Raw genomic sequence first — 12043 nt, forward strand, 5'->3', positions numbered from 1 at the left:
GAATTATTAAGACAAAGATTCAACTTTGATACCAACAGCTGGACCTTTTGTGACAACGACTCTGAAACAACAGATCGTCTCTTTTTCTATTGTCTGCAAACTGGAACATTTTGGAGGAACTTTCAGGACTGGATCTCATCCAAACTTTCCTCCATCGTCCCTTAAAAAGAGAGGATCTAATATTTGGACCCACAGAGACAGAAGAACCTCATTCAACCTGCTGATCCTCACCAAATTCTTCACTCACTCCTGTAAATGGGGGAATAGAAATCCTGACTTTTCAGCTTTTAAAAACCTTTTAATGGACAAAAATCACTTCAGAACCATAAAACTGATGAAAAACAAGCAGGGATAAATACAACTTTTAGACGCCTATAATGTTGTGAATTTATTTGAAAACTAAAGGCCCTTTGTCTCTGTTTTTTTTTTTTTCGGTTTGTTTTTGTCATTATGCTATCCCTCTGTTTGATGTCTGATCAATTTTATTTATTTATAATTTTATTTTACTTGTTTACATTTTTTTTATATTTTATTTTTTATTATCATAATTGTATGTGTGCCTTAAGCCTGTAAGACTTGTTTCTTCACGTATGTGCATGCCACGTGATATTGTACACTTGTTCAAAATGTTTAATAAAAAAAAATAAAAATAATAAAAAAAAGTTGAATTAATGGCTTTAGAATGGATTGAAGAAGTGTGTGAGAGAGAAAGGCTATACTTTGTTCAGATTGAAGAAGTACATTAATAATACTCAAAAGGTAAATTCAGAAGGCAATATATTATATTGGATATAATTCTCTCAAATTCAGAATTAAAAATCATGGATCTCAAGTAAAACTAGTTTGGATTCCTGCCCACTTGGGTGTGGTAGGAAATGAGTTGGCTGATAGTTTTGCTAAAAGTGCTGCAAAAAATAATATTGTTGATTTAAATATTAAAATAAATAAAAATGAGATAAAGAATATTCTAAAACTTTACATTAAGAAGAAATTGCAAGAACAATGGGATAGAGGAGGTAATGCTAGGTTTCATTATAGTATTTAAAAAGTTGGGAATTTAGAAAATGTCATAGAATTTAAAAAAAAAAAAAAAGTAGAAGATGATATTATATCCAGATTTGGACATACAGGATTAAATATTGTGAACAAATAGAAACAATACAACATATACGTTAAAATGTAATAATGTTCATAAAAGTGGTGTTAATTAAAAATTTAGATAGGAATGCAAGTAAACTAGATATAAGGGAATTGTTTGAGATATCATTTGGTGATTTTAATATTATTTTTAGTTTTTAAAAAACAACGGGTGTTTTGGGGAGATTATGGTAGTAAACGCATCTGATCCATACTCCAGTCTGGAAGGTGGCGCTAATGCACATGATGTTGTTTGCCAACCGCCATAAAAAAGAGGAAGAAGAAGTTACTGCGCATGCTCCCTGAACCTCGTGCGTTCAGAAATCAGTGACTCCGGTCCGGTGGTGTGAGCGATACAGAACCAGAATCTGGAGCAATTTGGGGCTGCGATGGAGAGTCGGGACCAGAACCGCGACCAGAACCAGGACCAGGACCAGAACCGTGACCAGGACAAGGACCAGGACCAGAACCGTGACCAGGACCAGGACCAGGACCAGAACCGTGACCAGGACCAGGACCAGGACCAGCTCTCCTGCTCTCCTTTTAGGTGGAAGAAGGTCAGTGATTCTGGACTGCTACTAAAAACCGGCTCTTGTGTTCCCCTGTGAAAATCTGCCCCCTTGTGTCGGGAGCGCGCATTGCAGCCGGAGAGGCGGATCTGACCATTTTCACGGCGCTTCTGATCGATTTCTCGGTAAAAACAACTCAGTTAATCATGTCAAGCTTGTAACATTTAGTTTAATCGGCAGCTGTTGTTTACAAAATTGTAAAAATAATTAAATAAACGAGGTTTTTTTACGCTGTTTTGTGTTATTTTAAACGCCAAGAGAATCGGTCTTTTTCCAACTTTTGTCACTTCCGCCTGACAGAAATAAAAGTCAGTCACCAAAACACAGTTTTTCAACACGTAGTGTGTATTTATAATTTTTCATTGCTGATATAAGAGGATGGCTGAAAGCATGGCACAAAAATGAAGACTTCCTGAAAAGACGAGAGTGTAAACTTTCTGGTAAATCCCGTTCTAATGTAAAATATGACAGATTACTGTAGTAAGGACATTTCTAGTTTACTACAGGCTATCACACATAACAATATTTGAGAATTTGGCAACAGTTGCTCTTTATTCCCAAAAGTTATGGGGGGAGGAGAGTAGAGAATGGATATTTCAGCTGCCTGAAATAATCTGTTCCCCTCCATAACATGGGAACAAATTAATTCACCAACAATCTTTAACTCTGTTTATTCCTTTCATCATCAACAATAAATCATGCAAGTTTGGTAGCATTTGCTCTTTATTTGACAAAGTTATGAGGGGGAACCATATATTTTAGCCACCTGAAATAATCCGTTCCCCCTCCAAAACACAGGAACAAATTAATTTACAAGAAAGTGTTTAACTTTGCTTTGGAAACATTTGCTCTTTATTTCTCAAAGATGAGGGGCCTTGGGATTTAAACTTTTTTCCATAGCTGCCTTATATCAAAGTCTTGTAAATATAAATATCAAACAGTTTTCAAAATGTAATTTATTAACCATTAAACAACATACATAAACAAGCACACCACAGCAAACTCAGGAACAAAGGCAAACTGGACTCCCCTATCCTCTCATACAACAATAACACATGGACTATCCTCACACACACACACATCATGGACTGTTTTCTTCACACACACATACAACCTGTACATTTTATCTGCCATTATTTATCTATAATCCATTCCCTAACATTCTTGTATAATCTGTATAATCTGTATAATCTGTGCATATAGCTCCCATATTTATATTTATACACAATATCTATATCTCTTGCTATAACCCCTTATAGTCCATACATACATAGTCTTGTACATCTGTAAATAAATATTTATATCTCGTAGAGCACTTCTGGATAGATGCAAACTGCATCTCGTTGCTTGTACTTGTGACAGTGCAATGACAATAAAGTTGAATTCTATTCTATTCTATTCTAAACTAAGGCAAACAGGCAAAGCAGTGATAAGTTGTTCCAGTTGTTGGGCTTCCCACACATGCATGATGGGACCACCTCAGACGCGTCACACTGGATCTAGGAAAGAAACCAAAAATATCAGGTTTTTTTTAGAAAAATATGTCTTTACAATTACAATATACAATCAATCATTTTAGATTCCCTTATATTCCAACTGCTGGAGGATCATATCATAGCTTGTTTACGCAAGATAAGATTAGATAAAACTTGTCCTCTTCATTTAGTTTACTAACACTAAGTCTTTGAATAATTTTAAAAACTTTCCTACCCAGTTCACATCCGTGTCACTTTCCATCTCTCCACAGAAGTGACACAAGTCTTTTAGGTCCTCTGTTAACAACAAAAGTATAAAAACACACACACACACGATTATACATGTACAATCGTGACCGTATATATGTGGGTGTGTATGAAACTGTTGCACAGGATGTGCTAAGCACCAACACAGTCATTTATGAAAAAAATATAGAAAATGAAATGATTGTACTTATTAATTTGTAGACAAACAATTTCCTTAAATAAATGTTTTCAGAGTCCATGTTAATGTATTAAGTTTGGCTAAGTACAGATGTTTTAGCCAAACATACAAATAATAGTAATCATGATAACAATTGTCATAAACACTGAAAATAAGAATATTAATGTTAAGGATAAGTCTCATGGTGTAGTCCGCCTCTCTGGAAACAGGAAAATCCACAACCTCTTTTGATAGGATTTTTCTGCAAACTGAAATGAACAGCTTCATTTAATGTCTTTAAATTTAAGTAACAAAGAAAGTAATTCACTGTACATGTCTCAAAATATACACTGCTCAAAAAAATAAAGGGAACACTCAAATAACACATCCTAGATCTGAATGAAAGAAATATTCTCATTGAATACTTTGTTCTGTACAAAGTTGAATGTGCTGACAACAAAATCACACAAAAATCATCAATGGAAATCAAATTTATTAACCAATGGAGGCCTGGATTTGGAGCCACACACAAAATTAAAGTGAAATAACACTACACGCTGATCCAACTTTAATGTAATGTCCTTAAAACAAGTCAAAATGAGGCTCAGTATTGTGTGTGGCCTCCACGTGCCTGTATGACCTCCCTACAACGCCTTGGCATGCTCCTGATGAGGTGGCGGATGGTCTCCTGAGGCATCTCCTCCCAGACCTGGACTAAAGCATCCGCCAACTCCTGGACAGTCTGTGGTGCAACGTGACGTTGGTGGATGGAGCGAGACATGATGTCCCAGATGTGCTCAATCGGATTCAGGTCTGGGGAACGGGCTGGCCAGTCCATAGCTTCAATGCCTTCATCTTGCAGGAACTGCTGACACACTCCAGCCACATGAGGTCTAGCATTGTCCTGCATTAGGAGGAACCCAGGGCCAACCGCACCAGCATATGGTCTCACAAGGGTCTGAGGATCTCATCTCGGTACCTAATGGCAGTCAGGCTACCTCTGGTGAGCACATGGAGGGCTGTGCGGCCCTCCAAAGAAATGCCACCCCACACCATTACTGACCCACTGCCAAACCGGTCATGCTGAAGGATGTTGCAGGCAGCAGTCCGCTCTCCACGGCGTCTCCAGACTCTGTCACGTCTATCACATGTGCTCAGTGTGAACCTGCTTTCATCTGTGAAGAGCACAAGGCGCCAGTGGCGAATTTGCCAATCCTGGTGTTCTCTGGCAAATGCCAAGCGTCCTGCACGGTGTTGGGCTGTGAGCACAACCCCCATCTGTGGACGTCGGGCCCTCATACCATCCTCATGGAGTCGGTTTCTAACCGTTTGTGCAGACACATGCACATTTGTGGCCTGCTGGAGGTCATTTTGCAGGGCTCTGGCAGTGCTCCTCCTGTTCCTTCTTGCACAAAGGCGGAGGTAGCGGTCCTGCTGCTGGGTTGTTGCCCTCCTACGGCCTCCTCCACGTCTCCTGGTGTACTGGCCTGTCTCCTGGTAGCGCCTCCAGCCTCTGGACACTACGCTGACAGACACAGCAAACCTTCTTGCCACAGCTCGCATTGATGTGCCATCCTGGATGAGCTGCACTACCTGAGCCACTTGTGTGGGTTGTGGAGTCCGTCTCATGCTACCACGAGTGTGAAAGCACCACCAACATTCAAAACTGACCAAAACATCAGCCAGACAGCATAGGTACTGAGAAGTGGTCTGTGGTCCCAACTGCAGAACCGCTCCTTTATTGAGTGTGTCTTGCTAATTGCCAATAATTTCCACCTGTTGTCTATTCCATTTGCACAACAGCAGGTGAAATTGATTGTCAATCAGTGTTGCTTCCTAAGTGGACAGTTTGATTTCACAGAAGTTTGATTTACTTGGAGTTATATTGTGTTGTTTAAGTGTTCCCTTTATTTTTTTGAGCAGTGTATATCAAAATCCTAAAGTCATACACTGTGTGACAATATGTCTGCAGCTTCAGTGAAAATCCACCACATGATGAACTATCTTGTTTTGGATGCTTGACTGGGTCACATGTCCAACGTGAGACATTGCACCCCTTCTTCCTCATAAATGCCCTGTAAATATAGATATATTAATAAGAACAACTTTATTTGATTTTCATACTTGAGTTAAACTTAAATTTTTAACCATACCTTGTGATTTGCAAACATTTCTGGATGTCTTGTTTTGATTCCCCCAGTGGATTCAAGGACAAAGACTTTTTCTCTTGTGGGTAGATCACCTAGAAAGTGGCCATTCCACAGTTTACATGTGGTTTTTGTCTGTGTGATAAGTAAGATATAGTTTTTAGAGTTTAAAAACATTCATTACCACTAAAGTCCAGTGGTGGTGTTGATTGTTGATTCCCAGAATTATTTCATAATTCATTGGGTTCATCTGTGAATAATAAAAAGAAACATAGATTTTTTCATATCAAGAACAAAACATGTTTAGTAACACACACATGGCACTGAGATTATATTTTTGTATAGGTGATACAGAAAAATCTGTAAAAACATATAAAAATCAAAACATTTCCTTTTCATCGATTCAAAAATACTAATAACACATGGAAGAGTAACAGAAGCACAGTGGAATGTGTAACATCTACCTTCTTTAATCTAGGACTTTTTCCCTGCCACATTGCTGTCATTGCAAATGAATCTATGAACTCAGCCTGTCTTGTTCTGGCTGTTGTATTCCTTCACCATGACAGCCAGAAATGCATTAATAGACTGCAAATGTATTACAAGAAAAAAGATGAGTTAAATACTGTAACAGCTGTGATAATTGAAAACAATGTAGTCATTGTACCGACCTGACTCTCCAGTTCCATGTCAGGACCAATTTTATTCATGTCAAAGTAAAACAGCGTATATGCTTTCACTTTTGACAGAAGGACAAAGACGTTTCTTCCAGTGAAAGCATCATTCACATCTGATGATGATGAGTGGAAAACAAAAGTTAAAGATTAGTTTCATTGTCAATGACACCTATTTCATTTCATTTTACAAAACATTTGATATGTTATCCATATAATGCAAATCATATGATTGGAGTCTGAGAAAGTATTAACTTCACGATTCATACAGCTATTTTCTACATAGGAATTAATAATAAAGCAAGCAGTTTGTTGCACTGACTGAAATTATTCCTTTCATTAAAACAAGACGAAAGTATATCAGTACAAAGACAGACAGTTTTTGTGAAACACATGTGTATGATAATACAAAGTGAAATTTATGTGCTTTGATATATATTTATGAGAATTTAAAATAAAATTTACATTTCTCTGCTAGAGATTTTCTCTGGGTAGCAGATGCTGCATCAGCCAGGGGTTGAGCAAAATTTATTTTGCTTCCTTGATTTTTAAACAATGTGGCAGTCGGGGACTCTCTCTAATGCAGATTTTCAGATGGTCAGTGTTTATCTTCCGGAATATCACACCATTATCATCTTGAATATCTGCATTTTTGCCTTGGATACTGATGACTGTATAGGGTCCGAGAAAACCAGCATCCAATTTCCCACCTTTTCTGTGCTGACTGCGTATGTTCTGCCTCCGCACTCGGTCACCAGGTTTAAACACAGTGCCAAAGTGTTGTGCTCTGCCCTTTGCTTTCTCCTGTTTTTGGAAACACTGTCGCTGACGATGCTCCTCAGTAGGCCTGTCGCGATAAACGGTAAATCAATTAATGGTACGATAAATTAAAACTATCGATGTCATTTTAATTATCGGCATTATCATTTCTTCAGCCTTTTTCTCTTTCTGTTGATGACACTAAATGAAAAAAGACTAAACTCCGGTTCTCTCCACTGACTCCTCCCTTCCTCATTTCCTTAGTGTAAAGCCCAGCGCACACGACACGATCTTAGAGCTGCCAGCCGATTTTCGGCCCATTTTCAAAACCTGACAGACCCAAACATTAGCCGACAGAAATCCTAGGTATAACGGTTCGATCGGGTTCGGTCCGGCCGTTTGGTGTCCAACAATGGGCACAAAATAATGGCTACAAGTTCAGTGAACTAATTTTAAAACCAGGCATTAATCAATGCTTTACTACAATCTACCTGCAATGCATGTGGCCAGTGTCAGCGTAAAGTCCTGACTGAATGAAAATTATTATAACCTATTTATGTCACGTTAACGAAGAACAGTTGAAAAGTTACCGGGTTTATCAACTGCGGTAGCAATTTCGCTCCAACTCCTCCTCTTGTCATTTCTATATTCTTTGCATGTTGAATAAACATTAATGTTGTTTCCACATATCATCTCCAATGTCCGCTGGACTTCGGGTTGCGCCGTGTCAGCTGTTTGGGATTCCCCTCCGTAATTTCCCCTCAGAGGAGAATCCTTGCTTTCTGATTGGCTGCCTGTCACATTCAACAGGCTGCGTTAAGATCCCAGTCGGGGAAAACCCCTGATTTAGATCGGAGCGGCAACGACGATCTACCGTAACACACCACACAATCTTAGAAAGACCAACGTTTTAAGATTGTCTTAATTGGAAAAATAGGAGCAAAAAATCATGTAGTGTGAATTATTGCATCAGGTAGTCGATGTGCCCATCTTCTCTATTTAAAGCTAATTATTACTGAAGGGCAACATAATATACAGACTTCATAATCTGCAGTATTTTGGTTGAATGCAGTATTTATTTCCACTTTTACTTTATGTTGTTTCGTGTTTTTTTTCCAAGTGAGTTTTTTGTTAATGGAGACTGAGAATCCATTTTATTTTTGTTTTTGGTTTTATTTTGTTTATCAGCTCCAGTGTTTAGTGTTCTTTTGAAAATAAAGTGTATCTAACTTTGGCAAGAAATCGCCTGCATTATTACGTCATTTCCATTAAATCAGTGTTAAAAGGTCTTCAAACAATATTATCGTTTATCGCAATAATTTTTGAGACAATTAATCGTTGATTTGCTATCGTGACAGGCCTACTCCTCAGGCTTTCCTGTATTTTGAGGTCCTCTGCCAACTCCTCCACTCCAACGATGTCCTCCACAGCACCGTCAATCTTTCAACACAAAATTAATATTTCATGTGTCAGTTCAAATCTGTCATTTAGAAAGCATACACTCATCATATTTATGGCATGCTACAGTGAGATATCACAATATATTCTGGAAAAGAGTATACTGACAATGTCTCTTGAAATGGTTTACGCAATTTTCACATTTATAGAAAAAATTCTGAAACCCTTTTCAGAATAAAGTCCTTTGTGAATGATGCACTTAAAGTAGATGCTTTACATAAATTCGTGACCTCACTGAAATTTAATTCAGATGCAAAGTCTTCTTGACTACTCAAGAAAACAAAATGTTTTTGAAGAAACTCAAGTGGTAACTGAAAAATAGAATTTTTTACTTAAATACAATACCATGAAATGGAAAGATTGACCATGTAATGTTCAGGGACTTCCGAGGGATAGCGTGCCTCTCTTCCGAACATGAGGAAGTTTGGGGAATACTGTGTGGTTATTTGTTTTTTGGTGCGCATCCCAAACATCACAGCATCCAAATACTCATCCCAGGTGTGTGGACGGCCATCCACAGCCTCACTCAGAGCTCTGAAATACATGAAAAGTGTAAGATGTCACACATAACACCTGATTTCTTACAATTAGCCTTATTTTGTAAGTAGTTTAGCAAATACATGTCTTGTTTTGTGACCTTTCTTTGAAAATGTATAGATTAGAGATAGTACTCACCTTTGAATGGTCCCATTCATTTTTTCAACCAACCCATTGGTTGGGGAACACAGACTTCGTTTGATATTGAGAATTTTGCACATTTCTTGGTTATGAACAAATAGCTCTGACAAAATAGACTGCATATTTAAACAACATATCGAACAAAATAGTGTGAAGGACGACATTCATTGTGTTACATTTCTCTAAGAGATTCAAAATAAATACTTACAGAATTTACAAATTCTCGTCTTTGGTCTGTCAAAATCCTTTTGGGGCTTCAAACTGATGCACAAACTTTATGCATTCTGCAACTTCAGCTGCTGGTTTAGTGTTTAGTGGATGTGCCTGTGGCCACTTCGTCAAATAGTCAATCATGACACAAATATACTTGTGTCCAGATTTTGTTTCGGCCAGTTTTCCAATGAGGTCCATCCCAATTAATTCAAAGGGATGGGTAACCTTAAATGAAAGACTTAATAGATTAGTAAATAATTTTTTTAAAAAATAGAACAGGAAAGTCTTTGAAAGCAGTATATCCATCCATCCATTCATTTTCCTCCGCTTTATCCGGGGTCGTGTCGCGGGGGTAGCAGCTTCATAAGCAGTATTTTGTCAAGCTAAAATAATATGTTCTCAGTATATTGTAAATTATTTAGTATAATAAAAATACATTCCTTAATTTTATACATCAACTTGTTCAAAATGTAGGCCCTTTGTGAGAACATGGACAAAGCAGGACAACCAACCACTGCACTGCTGCACTAGCATGTAGTCTCACTAATAAAAACTGTTTCTTTTTATTTATGGGATGTACACTGATGGGCACCGGCCTGACAGGATGAGCACTGACACCTGGGAAGTGAGTGAAACACAAAAACCAACAAGAATTTAACACGTGCAAAGTTGACATTATTGGACAATTATAGTTTCATATTGGTAAAACAAATAAGGCTTACACATTTATTTTCCTAAAATTTAAATCTTGTATTTTTATTACGAAAGAAAATTCTTTATTTAGTCCACTGCTTATGTAACGTACCCATTTCTTGATGTCCACAGACATTCCTGGCCAATAAAATCTCCTTGAGATGCATCTGTAGTTTTTATTTGTGCACCTGGCAGGAAGTCAACAAATATTCTTTCAGCTTCCTCAGCACCTTTAACAACTTTGACTTTGTTGAGGACAAACTGCCTTTGTGTTTAACGTAGAAGAGGTCATTTCCTTGGAAAAGATAAAGGACACCAATAAAAATACGACTGAAGCATGAAATTCTATTATTAAAATACATTTATATTTCTACAAATATGCAAATGTATACTACTACCTGAGTTATACATAGAAGTTGAAACAAGAAGCATGCAATAAACAGAACAGGAAGAATGCATATTTATTTAAAAAGTTTACTTTTGGAGAAAAAATTAAACAGTGCTCATTTGAAGGAGTAATGTCTGTGAATTTGTTGACGTAATGGTTTTTATTCACAATTGTCCACTTTGCTAGATTTAGTTTCTTTTATTGATGAATGTAGAAGTACGGGAATCTTTCTGCAACACAACTCAGAAGTAGAACTGGAATAAAAGTGTAATTCACATGAATAACAGCTGCAGTCAAGAACACTGTGCGTTATTCCTGCATTATAACGTGGAGTAACGTTCCTGTGTGCACACATATTAATGGAAATTAAATGCAGCAGTAAATCAATAACAAAAAAACATTCAATGTTATCCAACTGTTTTTAGATAACTTATGCATTCCACTATTTGCTACATATTAAAGTAGAAATGCATCACTCTGGAAGATAAAGATAATTACCTTCAATCTTGTACGACGAGGCTTTCCTTCCAATGACATTTTCTTTCCTTCCATTGACATTTTCTTTCCTTCCATTGACATTTTCTTTCCTTCCATTGACATTTTCTTTGCTTCGTTGACTGCGGTGGATATTCGCCTTTAACTCTATAGTTAAAGAGCGTTTCATATTCCACACCGTCTATATTTATGAAAAGTGTCGAGTTAATGTAATAGTTGGCTTAACTTAAAGCAAAACGTGATAAACAATCTGCCCAACACCTGCACATTTGCATAATTGATTGGAGGAACAGCATCAGGTGATTTTTGACTTTCTAGAAATCACCGCATGTGTTTATATCGTAAGGTGCATTGTTAGATGTAATATCTGCAAAATATTTGTAACTTGGAAGATAAACAGAACATACATTACATAAAGATCATCAAATCAACAGTCATATTTATTATAACCATCTTAGATTTCAAAATATCAAATAATTAATTGCTTCAAACGATATATAGACAAATAACGACCAACAGTTTCAAAATTCACAGGATTTGCTTATTTTTTCCCCATGTTATAGAGGAGGAACGGATTATATCAGGCAGCTAAAACAGCTAAAAAATATATAAAGATTGTTGGTGAATTAATTTGTTCCCATGTTATGGAGGGGAACAGATTATTTCAGGCAGCTGAAATATCCATTCTCTACTCTCCTCCCCCCATAACTTTTGGGAATAAAGAGCAACTGTTGCCAAATTCTCAAATATTGTTATGTGTGATAGCCTGTAGTAAACTAGAAATGTCCTTACTACAGTAATCTGTCATATTTTACATTAGAACGGGATTTACCAGAAAGTTTACACTCTCGTCTTTTCAGGAAGTCTTCATTTTTGTGCCATGCTTCCAGCCATCCTCTTATATCAGCAATGAAAAATTATAAATACACACTA

At 37.2% G+C, this 12043-nt stretch overlaps 1 protein-coding gene and 2 long non-coding RNA genes across 5 annotated transcripts in view; 1 reads left to right on the top strand and 2 right to left on the bottom strand.

The window, feature by feature from the left end:
• The first annotated feature begins 1425 nt into the window (after positions 1 to 1425).
• Positions 1426 to 12043, top strand: part of LOC116716739 (gastrula zinc finger protein XlCGF7.1-like) — a 13751-nt gene continuing 3133 nt past the window's right edge. For all 3 annotated transcript variants that reach the window (XM_032557561.1, XM_032557563.1, XM_032557562.1), the window contains exon 1: positions 1426 to 1694. In XM_032557561.1, coding sequence (XP_032413452.1) covers positions 1527 to 1694 — 168 coding nt within the window. In that variant the 5' untranslated portion in view covers positions 1426 to 1526. The remainder of the gene's footprint in view (positions 1695 to 12043) is intronic.
• On the bottom strand, positions 2645 to 3945 carry LOC116716742 (uncharacterized). Its single transcript, XR_004338613.1, has 2 exons — positions 3113 to 3945; positions 2645 to 2726 (listed from the first exon to the last, which is right to left on the bottom strand). It is a non-coding gene; the product is annotated as an uncharacterized LOC116716742 (long non-coding RNA).
• LOC116716741 (uncharacterized) lies at positions 5604 to 6005 on the bottom strand. Its single transcript, XR_004338612.1, has 3 exons — positions 5937 to 6005; positions 5759 to 5847; positions 5604 to 5680 (listed from the first exon to the last, which is right to left on the bottom strand). It is a non-coding gene; the product is annotated as an uncharacterized LOC116716741 (long non-coding RNA).

Source organism: Xiphophorus hellerii, unplaced genomic scaffold, assembly GCF_003331165.1.
Source record: "Xiphophorus hellerii strain 12219 unplaced genomic scaffold, Xiphophorus_hellerii-4.1 PGA_scaffold_85__1_contigs__length_250000, whole genome shotgun sequence".
In the NCBI taxonomy this organism is placed as follows: domain Eukaryota; kingdom Metazoa; phylum Chordata; class Actinopteri; order Cyprinodontiformes; family Poeciliidae; genus Xiphophorus; species Xiphophorus hellerii.